The 14,487-nt window shown below is 51.8% G+C and overlaps 1 protein-coding gene across 3 annotated transcripts in view; it reads left to right on the top strand.

The window, feature by feature from the left end:
* The window catches only part of IPO9 (importin 9), an 87,370-nt gene that overhangs the window by 1,438 nt on the left and 71,445 nt on the right, over window positions 1–14,487 (top strand). For all 3 annotated transcript variants that reach the window (XM_076074512.1, XM_076074511.1, XM_076074513.1), the window contains exons 2-7: window positions 3,099–3,160; window positions 7,580–7,666; window positions 8,235–8,436; window positions 8,986–9,074; window positions 9,621–9,707; window positions 11,713–11,832. In XM_076074512.1, coding sequence (XP_075930627.1) covers window positions 3,099–3,160; window positions 7,580–7,666; window positions 8,235–8,436; window positions 8,986–9,074; window positions 9,621–9,707; window positions 11,713–11,832 — 647 coding nt within the window. The remainder of the gene's footprint in view (window positions 1–3,098; window positions 3,161–7,579; window positions 7,667–8,234; window positions 8,437–8,985; window positions 9,075–9,620; window positions 9,708–11,712; window positions 11,833–14,487) is intronic.

The following is a 14,487-nucleotide window of genomic DNA, read 5'->3' as shown; positions in this document are numbered from 1 at the left end:
GTTGTGCGTGTCTACCAAGGCCGTAATTATAATATTACTACTAGCTTAACTGCACGGCTTCGCCCGGGACTTGGATTCACCACGCCCGGCCGCCTTTGTCTCCCCAGTGGCGATGTTCACACAGCAGACAAGTTACTCGTTTGAGGCTGAGTCGACCTAGGGGAGGCCCAGGACCGGTTGAAATAATCGTCACTGGCGTTGGCCGTGAGCGGGAATCGAACTCGGGTCGCCGGGTTCGTAGCGCAGCGTAGCGCTAACCACTACACTACAATGCGTTACGCTTCCACACACACACACAGACACACAGACAGACACACACACACAGACAACAACCGCCATTCGCCACTAAGTGGCGGTGACGTCACCACGACGCTTGTGCCAGGCTATGTGCACCCTGAGGCCACGTGAAGTGTCGAACGCCCGCTGGCAGGAGGTCACGGGGCAGACCCAGGTGCCACGGGTCGACTGTCTGAGATGACTGGCTGATGCACCACCTGTGCCCCCTACTGTGCCAACCTGCTGTGCTTTAGCCACCCGGCGCTCCGCTCGTTGTTCTGAGCGTCGCTCCTCCGCCCTCCGTTGTTGTTGGAGGGCGACTGCCTCCAACTGCCCAGTAGCGTCCTTCACGAGCCTCCTCCACAGAGGCCGATCTTGACACCGCTGGTACCAGTCATCGGCAAGTCCACTCAGCTCCACGTCCTCCTCTACCACATCACTCCATCTCTTCTCTAGCCCGTGCCGCGCCTGCTTAGCCCCCTCAATCCGGCCGAACAAAAGCTGTTTCGGCATGCGGTGGCTGGGCATGCGGGCTACATGACCCAGCCATCGCAGCCTTCCCCGCCGGAGGAGCTCACCGATGGGACCTTGCCCAGATCTTTCAAGGATTTGTGAGCTCCTCACACAATCCAGTCTGGTTAAACCCAGGATGGATCGTAGGCAGGCCAGCCTAAATGTTTCTAACCGGCGAAGATGTTCCATTAGGGGGGTCCACGTTTCGCAAGCGTAGAGAAGGGAGGGAATGACCGTGGCCGAGAAGACCTGAAGCTTAGTGCGAAGCGACAGACCAGGTAGCTTCCACACAGCGTTACGCAACCGATGAAAAGATATTGCCGCTCGACTGATTCGGAGTGAGACCTCTGCTGTTAAACTGGAGCCAGTCATAAGCACACTGCCCAGGTATGGGAAACTATCCACTCTCTCCACAACTGCCCCATCACCGATTGGGAGTTGTGGGGGTGGAGTGTCCGATGGTACAAAATACCCAGGCAGGTGCTTAGTTTTGGTGGGGCTGATGGTAAGGCCCCACCTCTTAGTGGCACGCTCCAGTCTGAGCAGCAGCGTCTCCAACTCCTCTGAATGAGCAGCTATTACCAAATCATCAGCATACAAAACGTGGTTGAGCAATAGGGAGCCATCCCTTTACCGCACCCAGGCATCGATCAGCCTCCCATTATATCTGTACCATATGGAGATTCCCCCGGTACAGCTATTGAAGGCTTCACGAACTACGTGGTCAAAATAGATGTTAAATAATGTGGGAGCCAGAGGACATACCTGTCGCACCCCAAGGTGTACATGGAATGGCTCTGACTCCCGGCCACGTAGTTTTACCCGGGCCCGCTCACCATCATGAAGGTCTTTAATGATCGTGAGCAGAGGGTCAGGTACTCCAAAAGCACGAAGAACAACCCAGAGCCCAGGCCTACTGATGGTATCATAGGCCTTGACCAGGTCAATAAAGCAGAGATGTAGGTCTTGTTGGAATTCCCTACACCTCTGCTGTAGCAGACGGACAGAAAATATGGCATCTGTGCAGGACCGCCCTTTCCTGAAACCACACACAGACACATACACAGCGCGCTAACCACTACACTACAATGCGTTACGCTTCCACATGCGCGGGTCGCATGACAGATTTGACGTCACAGCTCACTTGCCGTACAAAAAATTGATGCATTATTAAGCTCTCCCCGCCCAAAAAAAGTGTATTTGTATAATTTTGGCATGCTGTAGAGTCTGGAAAGTACCCACATGGCAAAGTTCAAGTTTGTTGCATGTCGGGAAGTACGCTAAACATTTTGAACAGGCACACATAATCACAACTTTGTCAACATCCCCCCCAATATATTCAAATATGCTTATGCTCAAAATGTCCCTCCCCCATATATTGCTATAAAATAGTTTTCTGTTTATATGATTGTGGTTATGGTTGTACTTTATTAATCCCTAATGTCTGCCATTACATACAATGAAACAAGAAAAGGCAAAGAAGAAAAAACTGGGCAACGTAATACAATACACTATTAGACATTATTGTAAAAAATAAATATATAGTCCATCCAATGTGTTCTTGAATTTTTTTTATATTTAGGCAGGAAATGACTTTTCAAATTTAGATTTTTTTTCTGGGGAGGACCCTCAGACCCCCTGGAAGATTTGGTCCCCCCCAATGTACACTGGTGTGTGGCGGAGCGGTAAGTGCAGTGGTTGGCTCACTACGTCACAAATCCGGTGACCCGAGTTCGATATCCTGCTCACGGCCAGCATCTCGTGGCAAATATCTGAAGCAGTCCTGGGGCCTCCCCTAGGTCGACTCGGCCTCAAATGAGCGCAGTGTGTAAAACATCAGCATCAATAGAGACAAAGGTGGCCGGGCGGTTGTGCCATCCACACTACTGCGCCTTGCCAGCCTCGCTGACAGCACTTGCCCCAACACCCTGAAAAGGCTTCACGGGGGTAACCCTTGCGATCTGTGTATATGTCTACACAGTGAGAGTGTTGTCTCCGCGTATGTGTCTACACAATAGTGATGTCTATCTGTGTATATGTCTGCACAGTGTTGTCTCTGTGTACGTCCACGCAGTGAGGGTTTTGTCTATGTCTACACAGTGAGAATCCTGTCTCCGCGTATATGTCTACACACAAGAGTGATGTCTATCTGTGTGTATGTCTACACAGTGTTGTCTCTGTGTATGTCTACAACCGTGAGAGTGCTCTCTCTATATATGCCTCATCTCTTTGTGTAAGATCGTCGTGCTGGGTTGACGTGGCCGTACGTGGTGGAGGGATGATTTGCTTCTGCGATTCTGCGTGTGCAGAGTTCGGGGTTCATCTCGCCGAGCTCACTGTCGACCCTCATGGAGCGCTGGCCATCCGCCAGGTGAGCTAAGCGGTGGGACGGGTCTCGCATATGCCAGGGGCTCGCGTGCGGGGCCAGAGCACGGGGCCTGGTGGTCACCCTTGCGCTTAAAGCGTGCAAGGACCCGCTGTCCCGGCGATTTGGGGAATTGTCACGATTCAGGCGTGTGATTTGATTAAAGAATTTCATTTTTTTTTGTCTCGTTTGAATGTTCTAGCTTGTACGGTCCCGATCCATCATGTTAGCATTGTCTCGTCCGTAATATCTGTCTACTACAATTTATTTTTTCAACGTTCTATGAAGAATGGGATTTGCCCGAAACCTAGCTTATTATACAGGAGACCCTTGAATATCGCGGGGGTTACGGTCTTGTAAAGTGCCGCGAAAGGCAAAACCGTAGATATTGAACCTTTAAAGTCTTACTTAAACAATGGGGTTTAGGTACACGGCAACCAGAAATAGACAACATCACAATTGAAATAAGTGCCGGTGTAAATGCCAAATTAACTGGAGACAAAATAATTGAAATAAACGTGTAAAAACCCCAGACAAAAAAAAACCATTCCTACATAATAAATAGTAGCATAAATACTGAATAGATACTGTACTTTCCGATGATGATGATCCAAAGCGGATGGATGTATGTGTGTTTGTCCGCTAGTGGGGAGCAGTAGTACAACGGTCAGCGCGCTGCGCTACAGGCCTGGCAACCCGAGTTCGATTCCTGCTCATGCCCAACACCAGTGACCATTATTTGAATAAAGGCGGCCGGGCGTGGTGCTGGCCACCCACCCACTCATGTTCCGTTCCGGCCTTCATAGGTGCTAACAGCACTTGCCCAAACAGTCTGTTAAGGCTATACGGGGGATCTTTGCGCGTACGTGTCATTTTTGGGTGTCATTTTTTGATTTGGCAAATGTGGATCTCTGAGTCGATGGGACGTCGCGTGGCCCCCTCGCACTGAAACACGGGTGGGGGTTTGCGCGTTTCCGATCCGAGGGCTTTCCGTGCCACTCTCACGCATTGTGCCGCCGGCGTAAACATACCAAGCTGCCAAGGCCAGTCCACTCATCGAGCCTTTGTGCGAAGAAGTAGTTTGCACGGAAACACACAGAACGCACGGACGCACGGACGGCGGCGCGTGAATGTGCACGCAACGCTCGAACACCAGCCACACGCTTGCTTTATAACGCACGCCTGCGTTCTTACGCACACGTGTCCTAATCCTGCTGCCATGCAGCAGCATCATCGTGTTACAGTTTTATTGCATTATCTCTGTCCGTCCGTCTCTCTGTAACCAGGGGGGGGGACCACGGTAACACGTACGGATGGTCCAACATGAGTGAAACCTGAGTATAAAGTTGCGTAGCTATTCGGATCTCGCCTTGTTGAAAACCAGTCACATTGATCAAAGTGTTACTGCACTAGTTCTGTTCATGTGTTGGCATCTGGGCGGGGGGGGGGGTCATGATAACTTATGTAAAAGTGATCCAATATTAATGAAACGTTGATGTCAAGTGGTGTTGCTATTAGGGACTTACCCTATTGATTATCATATACTTATATATATTATACATTATTATATACTATGAAGAAAGGCCGTTGCCTAAAACGTTGCCTATTACAGGTAGTCCTCTACTTATGATGGAGATGCGTTACGACGACCCCATCGTAAGTGAAAAATATCGTACCGTACTGTATAAACTATATTCTGTATGTATTAGTTACAATACTGTATTGCACAGTAAAATGTAAAGTAAAAAGAAACCAAGGTGAATTCTTAGCCTACCGATATGAACTGCAATTTAATATAAAGTTTTTTCAGGAAACTATCCTATCTGCTATAAAAAAAACTTTTAACGTGCACTGAACGTATGTATCGTGTCGTGGTAACCCTAAAATGAAATCGCGAAAGCTACGTATCATACATGCATTGAACGTAACGTATCGTATTGTACTGTACTCGCCAAGATTCGTACCCCGTACGCTGCTGCGTTTGCCTGCCGCGCGAAAATTTAAATATTTTACAATTTTGTCGTATCGCTATCGCCATCGTAAGATCTAAATATCGTAAGTCGGACCATCGTAACTCGGGGACGTGGGCGTTGGTGACCGGCGCGTGGTGACTGTTTGTAGCTCATCGGATGTCTCCAGGATAGGTAAAGATTCCGATTCCCATTCTGGCCTGGCGGTGTTTTGAGGTTTGTGTAAAAAACACTTGAAGGGTGATGGACGGACTCGGGCACCGCTCGATAGGTGTGTGGAAAAGTGAAGTTTCCGTTTTGTGGGATTGTCCACCCTCCTCTCGGTGTGTTCCTTTTGTGGGGTCGTTCACCCTCTCTGTGTGTTCCTTTTGTGGGATCGAGCACCCTCCTCTCAGTACGTTCCTTTTGTGGGGTCGTTCACCCTCCTCTCAGTGTGTTCCTTTTGTGGGATTGAGCACCCGCCTCTCTGTGTGTTCCTTTTGTGGGATCGTTCACCCGCCTCTCTGTGTGTTCCTTTTGTGGGGTCGTTCACCCTCTCTGTGTGTTCCTTTTGTGGGATTGAGCACCCTCCTCTCGGTGTGTTCCTTTTGGTGTGTGAGTCTGCTTGTTGACGATGCCTTTCCAGTCTGATCATGTTTACGGGTTGCTCACGATCCCATCCTCTTCTCTGAATGTCTACCTCTGCGCTGTGCCTCTGTGCGCGTGTTGGCTTCGATGCTTTTTATGTCACAATTCCGTTGGGAAAAACGTTGAGGGGTTATTAACATCGCGGCCCTCTTGCTTAACAGGCATATACACGAATAAAACCAGGAGGCGCGACCTTGAAAATAATAAAATGACATTTTCAGTGGCACCCTAGCGCGGACATAACGTAATATTCCCCGGGTACGGCAGTAAGCATCCCTATCCAGCTCCCTTAAGCACTGGAGTTATTGCCTTCGCGTTGAAGGGAACTGCCTCGCGTCACAGGAATTTACGACATCGATCTCCGCCACGTACGATGTTGGCGTCGTCCATGTGATTCCGTGCAACTTCGCAGTTGCCCTCAATTTATGTGTAAGCCCGGCGGTGGCGGGGCGCACGCCTACGCCCAGCATTGTGGAGGCAGCAGCAAGGATTGGTGGATCACCGCATACACAGAATTGTTGTGAAGCTCGTTTCCCGTGGGCGTCGTGGAGTCATAACCTGGCTCGCCAGGAGAAGGCAGTAAATCAGGTGGGCCAATCGGCATTTGTTTTCATCCGTACGGGGATAGAGTGTTTCCCCCTCACGCGCGTGTGGATTTTCTCCCGGGTGCTGCGGTTTCCTCTCGCGCGTATAAACACTCGTTACTAGTTGGCTGACAAAGAATCCTAAGACTCGGTGTACCCCTCCTGGATAAATAAGTTAATGATTATGATTACAAAACTATTATGATTATTGCATAAGTAACTCACACGTTGCTATTAAAGAAAGGTGCAACGGGCCAAAGATAGATACAAACATTGTCCGTGTACGTGGATCCCAGCGGTTTGCTTTGCCTTGCACTCCCTAGCGGCCCCGTCAACTCTCCGCGTACCCCTACCAGGATGAGAAGCTTTCATATTGTGTTGCATAATTGCAAAGTTTACAAACAGCACCTTTCCCCAGCAGTCTATGCAGGCCCACGCAGGGGAGGCTGCCGGCGGCCAAGGGGTGCATTGCTTTTAGCGGGCCACAGAGATCTTGAGCGTAACAAAGGAAGGATATTCGAAGCAGGAGTGCTATATGTATTGATTCCTGCGCGGATCGGAGAGCGCCGGACCCTGTAACTAAGCAACCGAAAAAGTAAAAGCTGTCGGCATTCGAGCGTGGGCGTCCGAGACGGACGCTGATGAGGTTGTGGCAGGACATGCAAAGGCAATGAAGGCTTCTGCAGGAGAGCTTGGCGGGTGAGCGGTGGAGATGGGACGAGGCGAAAAGCTGTTGCGATTGGTGGGTCCCGTGTGCAGGATGGAGGAGGGCGGATTGCCGAGACAGGCGCCAGAACGATCTCCCTTGTTGTCCACTGACCAAGGGGAAGAGAAGGCCTCGGAGCAGATTGTGGGATACTGTTGGGGAAGCTCTATGAGTCTCTGTTGGAATCTATGGGTCGCCATGTTGAGTGTTGGTGCCTGTGTGAGTCTATGGGTCTCTATATGAGTCTATGGTCCTTTGAGTCTATTGCTCTCTGCGTTAGTGTATGGGTCTCTGTATGAGTCTATTTGTTTCTGCTTTAGTGTATGGGTCTCTGTGTGAGTCTAAGAGCAGACGGTGGGACGAGGCTGTCAGGGCAGAATCTTGGAGGTCGCCGCGTGTCTCCCGTGCAGCAGCTGCGGGATCTGGCGGAGGGGCGAAACCGCCAGTAACGGGGAGGTGCGGCGGCGAAGGCTTTGGCCACGATGACAAACTTGATGGTGATCCTGATCTGATCGTGTGTGTGTGTGTTTGCGCGCAGTTGGCCTCCGTAGTGCTGAAGCAGTACGTGGAGACGCACTGGTCATCGCACTCGGAGAAGTTCCGCCCACCCGAGGCTCCCGAGAGCGTGAGTTTGACTCGCCGCCCGTCCCGCACCTCTCGCACGGTGACGCGGCGGCTCTGGGCGTCCCTACCACTGCCCCGAGTGCGTGTTTACGTGTGGGGCAGATGGGACAGAGAGAGGGTGTGGGGTTGATAGGAGTGTGTAAATGTGTCTGATTAGAGTGTGTGTGTGTGTGGTGTGTTTGTGTGATGGGAGTGAGTGGATATTTCATGAGAGTGTTTGGCTGCTATATATTTCCGCGTGATGGCAAGCCACTTCCTTGAGCTATCATTTGTGGCCAGGTCGCTTCTGAAAGAAAGCGTCATAGCTCAGTGGGGCCTGACCTGGTAAAATAAAACATAGTTTAACTTATAGTTTATTTTCGAGTGTGCATCTGAGGAGCGTGTCCAGCTGATGGGAGCGTGGATGCTTGCAGTGCGTCGCTCATTAAATTGCCCGGACATTCATCGTCATCAACCAATCCCCGATCACATTTACCAACCTCGGTGCTCGATTGCTGCGACGTCACGCGTGTTGCCTCGTAACCCCCCCTCCCCATCACGCCCCCGCCCCTCCCCCCGCCCCCCACCAGGCCAAGGCGGCCATCAGGCAGCTGCTGCCCGCGGGCCTGCGCGAGTCGCTGAGCAAGGTGCGCTCCACTGTGGCGTACGCCGTGTCGGCCATCGCTCACTGGGACTGGCCGGACGCGTGGCCGCAGCTCTTTGGCCTCCTCATGGAGATGCTGACGGGCGGCGAAGTGAGCGCCGTGCACGGGGCCATGCGCGTCCTCACCGGTGAGAGACGCGGGGGGGCCCGCGGTGGGCCGGAGTGAAGGGAGAGGGTGGGTGGGTGAGAGTGTGGGAGGGTGGGTGAGTGGGTGAGTGTGAATGTGAGATGGTGGGTGGGTGAGTGTGAGAAGGTGGATGGGTAATTGTGTGAGGATGGGTGAGTGAGGGTGGGTGTGGGTGTGAGTACGTGATCAGGGTTGTGAGGTTGTGTGTCAGTGTGAGCATTAGTATAGTGGTTAGTGCGCTGCACTACAAACCCGGCTAACCTAGATCGATTCCCGCTCTACGAGCAATATGCAGTGACGATTATGTGAACCCGTTCTAGATCTCTCCTAGGTCAACTGGGCCTGAGAACATCTGGTGCGGCGTGTAAACATCCGCAATGGGGAGAGACAAAGTTGGTCAAGCGTGGTGCTGGCCACCCACTCCCTCATGTGCCGTGGCGGTTTTAATAGGCGCTGGCTAATGGCACTCACCCCAGCAGTCTGTTGTACGGCGACCGTTGTCTCTCTAGATGTGTTGTTGTATGGAGAATCGCCCGTCGTGTGTTTCTAGAGTTCACCAGGGAGGTGACTGACACACAGATGCCACTGGTGGCCCCGGTGATCTTGCCGGAGATGTACCGCATCTTCACCATGGCAGAGGTGAGGCTCCCCGTGACGTCAGCAGTTTACCATTACCACTGTGGGCCTGTGCCGATTGAGCACCCCCCCCCCCCTTCCCAGAGATTTAATCGAGAATTATTTTATTATTTCCCTTCTCTGTGACTTTACCGAAAGAACCAAGAATATGAATCCCTGCAGTCACGAAAGCTTTAAATCGAAATTTATCGTGATTCCGTGTCGCGATTCGGTTCAAGAAATCCTTCTGCCTCTGTTGTCTCGGTTTCACCGAGCCGTCGGGCCCACCACCGGATCGTTATTTTTCTCGTTGGGCTTTCTGCCCCCGTTTGTACGGATGTGCTTGCGCCGTTCAGCTCCTGCAACATGTAGGCTTGCCACTAACTTACAAACTTAATGTTATACAGCTCCGTATTACCAACCACGTGCAAATGGAATGAATGGAACTGAATGAAACAAAACGTAAGCAATATTAAAGGGCCCCATAGCCGTATCTGTCGCCGTTTCTCTGACGCGCCGAAGCCCGAGTTTCAGTCGGTGATGACTCTCGCGTGCTTGTCGGTGTTTCAGGTTTACAGCATACGCACGCGGGCGCGAGCCGTGGAGATCTTCACGGTTTGCGCGAGCCTCATCCACGCCATCGACGAGGTGGAGAAGGTGAGAAGCGTGGGCAGCCCGAGCTTGCGAGCGGTGCACCAGCTCGCGTTTGAGGAAATGACCCACGGAAGATGATTGCCACGTCCTGCCCCGGCACGCACGCTTGCGATGACGTCACCGTCGCTTAGTGGTTGAATGGCCGCTGTTGTCACGTGTGTCAAGAGGTGCTCGCTAACAGCACACACTGCTGCGGGTCTGTGCATTGATCGGTGGCATATTTGTCTCTACGTTGGTTCACAAAGAACCTGCTTGTCTAAGCGCTGGCCCTTCAGGTCTGTGTGTCTCGGTGTCTTTGTCTTTCTGTGTCTTTGTCTTTGGAGAGCGGGAGTGCAACGGTTAGCGTGCTGCCTAAGGAACCCAGCAACCTGAGTTCGATTCCCACTCACGACTAAGTACCTGGTGCAGATGTAAACATCGCCACTGGGGAGACAAAGGCGGTCAGGTGTGGTAATGGCCACCTTCCCCCCTCACGTGCCGTGTAAACCTTAATAGGTGCTCGCGAACAGCACTTGCTCCTACAGTCTGTTAAGGCTATGCGGGGGGATCTTTGTGTGTGGTGAGAAGTGTGTGTGGTGTGTGTAGTGTGAGTGGTCAGTGTAGTGTGAGTGGTCAGTGTAGTGTGAATGGTGAGTGTAGTACGAGTGGTGAGTGTAGTGTGAGTGGTGAGTTTAGTGTGTGTGGTCAGTGTATTGTGAGTGGTCAGTGTATTGTGTGTGGTGAGTGTAGTGTGAGTGGTGAGTGTATTGTGAATGGTGAGTGTAGTGTGAGTGGTGAGTGTGAGTGGTCAGTGTAGTGTGAGTGGTGAGTGTAGCGTGAGTGGTGAGTGTATTGTGAGTGGTGAGTGTAGTGTGAATGGTGATTGTAGTATGAGTGGTAAGTGTAGTGTGTGTGGTGAGTGTAGTGTGAGTGGTGAGTGTAGTGTGAATGGTGAGTGTAGTGTGAATGGTGAGTGTAGTGTGAGTGGTGAGTTTTAGTGTGTGTGGTCAGTGTATTGTGAGTGGTCAGTGTATTGTGTGTGGTGAGTGTAGTGTGTGTGGTGAGTGTAGTGTGAGTGGTGAGTGTAGTGTGAATGGTGAGTGTAGTATGAGTGGTAAGTGTAGTGTGTGTGGTGAGTGTAGTGTGAGTGGTGAGTGCAGTGTGAGTGTAGTGTGAGTGGTGAGTGTAGTGTAGTGTGAGTGGTGAGTGTAGTGTGAGTGTAGTGAGTGGTGAGTGTAGTGTGAGTGTAGTGTGAGTGGTGAGTGTAGTGTGAGTGGTGAGTGTAGTGTGAGTGGTGAGTGTAGTGTGAGTGGTGAGTGGTCAGTGTAGTGTGAGTGGTGAGTGCAGTGTGAGTGTGGTGTGAGTGGTGAGTGTGAGTGGTGAGTGTATTGTGAGTGGTGAGTGTAGTGTGAATGGTGAATGTAGTATGAGTGGTAAGTGTAGTGTGTGTGGTGAGTGTAGTGTGAGTGGTGAGTGTAGTGTGAATGGTGAGTGTAGTGCGAGTGGTGAGAGTGAGTGGTGAGTGTAGTGTGAGTGGTGAGTGTAGTGTGAATGGTGAGTGTAGTGCGAGTGGTGAGTGTAGTGCGAGTGGTGAGTGTAGTGCGAGTGGTGAGTGTAGTGCGAGTGGTGAGTGTAGTGCGAGTGGTGAGTGTAGTGCGAGTGGTGAGTGGTGAGTGTAGTGTGAGTGGTGAGTGTAGTGTGAGTGTAGTGTGAGTGGTGAGTGTAGTGTGTGTGGTGAGTGACGGTGGTCACCACATCACGCGCTTTCAGATGCGCTTCTGCAGCCGTCTGGAACGCTCCCCCTTCCGACATTATGAAGTGACCGGGGCTTCGCACTTATAAATCCAAATCGAAAACTAATTTCTTTAGAACTGCTTTTTTGTGTGTTTAGTTTGTCGTCCTTCCGCCGCACCTCCGATTAGCACGGCTGGCTACGTTGGGCGTGAAAGAAGTTCAATGTACGTACAAGGAACCTAACCTTCGAGTCCCGGCGGTGACCCCTGACCTGCGTGCTGGCACGTGCGTACAGGGCGCCAGCAAGACGCTGCTCTTCCCCGTGCTGCAGCAGTTCCTGGAGGCGTTCATCCAGGCCATGCAAATCCCCGACGGGCCCTCGTCAGACAGCGGCCTCAAGATGGAGGTCCTCAAGGTATTGTTGACCTCGTCACCTTTGCGGGGGGGGGTGAGGGGAGGGGGCGATTAAAAAACATGTTTTTTTTGACGTGCGACGAACGCCCTCGGCGGGGAATGTTAAAGGTTTCGCGCTCTACCCCCTCGGGTGGAGCAATTTGAGAAACTCTTTTAAGTTAAGTTGCAAACGCATTATTTTGGTGATGCCGCCACTGCTGCCGCTGAGTTGGCGCAACACAAACTCAAAACGTCAATCGGTAACGCTGTCCTTAGAGGAGGCAGTGTCGTTGACTAATGTGTTGATGATAGTTACACTGGCCTCGCGCAAGGCGGATAGCGTTAATGCGTTGGGGTTCTTTTTGTCAACTGTCTTCAGGTAGTAGTTCTGTGACGTTAACTTGTTGTAGAGCTGCCTTCCAGCACAGGGTAGTGCACTGCTCACGGGTGAGTGTGTTCCGAATTGAATTGCTTCTACCCCACGACGTAACTCGTGGTCCATATTCGTCGGCTGCCGTCCATGCACTTCAACGTATTTAGTCGTACAAATGTGAATTGGTCAGCCACGATCTCTCCACTGCTGGGCGAAGACCTCCCTAAGCCTACGCCGTTTCTTGCGCAGTCTTGCGATACCGCAGTCCATCAGGCATCGTCACCCGCCAACCGATTCCATGGTTCCATCTCCACGGCGGACGCCCTTGGGCATGTCCTCTCCTTTGGCTGCCTCTCCGTGGTTAGTCTCGACCGCCCGGCCGTCGTTCTTTAGAGCCTTGACGCGTCCTGCCCAAGCCCATTTGTGTGCCTCACCTGCTTGCGTTCTCTGTTCCACGTCTTCCTCTGCCCGTGTCTCTCCAGTGTCGTTCAAGCAGCCACCTATCTGCGCTTCTTTGCGCACTTTTCAGGCTTTGTTTCATTTTTTGTTATTTGTCGGTGCCCGTGTTCTCTGGTTCTTTCGGTAAAGTCACGTGGGTAAAAAATAAAAATGAAGTTTATCAAATCACGACGTTTCGGAGGCAACACAAGAAGCTTCCGTCCATCAGGTGGCAACAGTCACAGCAAAATGACTGTGGTGAAAATTTTTTTTTTACTGTTGCATGTAACTATTGCCACCTGATGATGGAAGCTTGTGTTGCCTCCGAAACGTCGTGATTTGATTAACTAGAAAGTGCCCGTGTTTTTGAACTGGGTGTCACAGCAGGGTTAATACCCTCTCTTCTTTAGGCAGATGGTCACATTGCTTTTCAATTGAAGTTCAGTGTATCTAGCGTCTTCTTTCATACGACGGGAGAAGCTTGTAATGGGACGTCTCATTTAGTGATCCGCCCGGTGGCTTCCTGAGATGCTAATTGGGGAAATGTAGCGCCTCCCGCAGCAGATCTTAGCGGGTGGGTTGATGCGATACGCTCCGTGGTCTGGGACTCGTGGTCACAGTCGAAGCGAGTCTCAACTCCGTGTCACAAATACGGTCAACTCTCAATTGTTCCACGGCAGCTTCTCCATCACGCGAAATTGGGAGGAAAAACCGGGAATCATCGCCGATAATCGAGAGTCGACTATACAGTCGACTCTCGATTATCCACGCTAATGACGGAGAGGACGGCCGCCCATTATTCAAAATCGCGGACAATCCAAAAATTTCCATTTTTTTGCGGATCTCTCTGCCAAAAAAAACACTCGGCCCACTAAGCAGCAGGGCCACGCCAATCAACGTCAATCAAACTTGGTCCATTACTGTAGCGGCGCTCACGTGGATTTCGGATTAACCGGAGCAGCATATTTGTTCGGTTTAAGCACGTGACTTGTAATAAACATTTCCAAGAATAACAATGTGTAACTGTTTTTAGATTATTCATTTGGGCTTAAGGGAAAATCCAAAATCTCAGGTGCGCGGCTAATCCGCAAATCTGATAAACTGCACGCGGACAATCGAGAGTCTACTGTATTCTTTTGGTGAATGCTGCCTCAATGCTCCATGGGAAAACGCCGCGCTATTCCGCTGCTGGGGGCCGTTGGGCTTGGCGGCGCGAGCTGCTCCGGTTTTCCACTTCTGTGCTTTTCGCGATTGCCACTCGCGTCCCCCCTGGGGGGTGGTGGTGACAGCGGGGGCCACTCTTGTGTCGTGAATTCCTGCCAGCGCACGGTACGGGGGCGGCGGAGAAGAGAGAGAGAGAGTGTGGGGGGAGAAAAAAAAGACGGCGCTAAATTTGCGTTAAATGGTCATGAAATTGAAACCGTAATTGTTTGGCGGCACGGAGGGGCTCGCCTCTCACGGGAGGCGACGGAGATAACGCCGTGCAAATGGCGGCTGGATTGGATTTGGCGGGCAGCGCTAGCGGGCTACCGTGCTTATTGCCTGGTGGGGTTGTCGTCTGATTGACTCGCTGGCTGGATGACTGGCTGGCTGACAGGCTGGCTGAATGACTGGCTGAATGACTGGCTGCCTTGCTGGCCGGCTGACCAGCTGGCTGGATAATTGACTGACTGGCTTGCTGGCCAGCTGACCTGCTGGGTGGGTGACGTTACTGGCTGGCTTGCTGGCCGGCCGATTGGCTGGCTGGCCGGCCCGCCGGCGGACTGGCTTGACTGGCTGGCGCTGTGCCGTGTGAGCTTGGCCGATGATGCCTCCTAAATTGCGCCAGGCTGGTCATATACGCGGCCCTGTGCTCGCGTATGTTGT

This window comes from Petromyzon marinus, chromosome 48 (assembly GCF_048934315.1).
Source record: "Petromyzon marinus isolate PM22_M1 ecotype Great Lakes invasive population chromosome 48, UKy_Petmar_22M1.pri1.0, whole genome shotgun sequence".
Lineage (NCBI taxonomy): Eukaryota > Metazoa > Chordata > Hyperoartia > Petromyzontiformes > Petromyzontidae > Petromyzon > Petromyzon marinus.
This window is presented reverse-complemented; position numbering and strand designations above follow the sequence as displayed.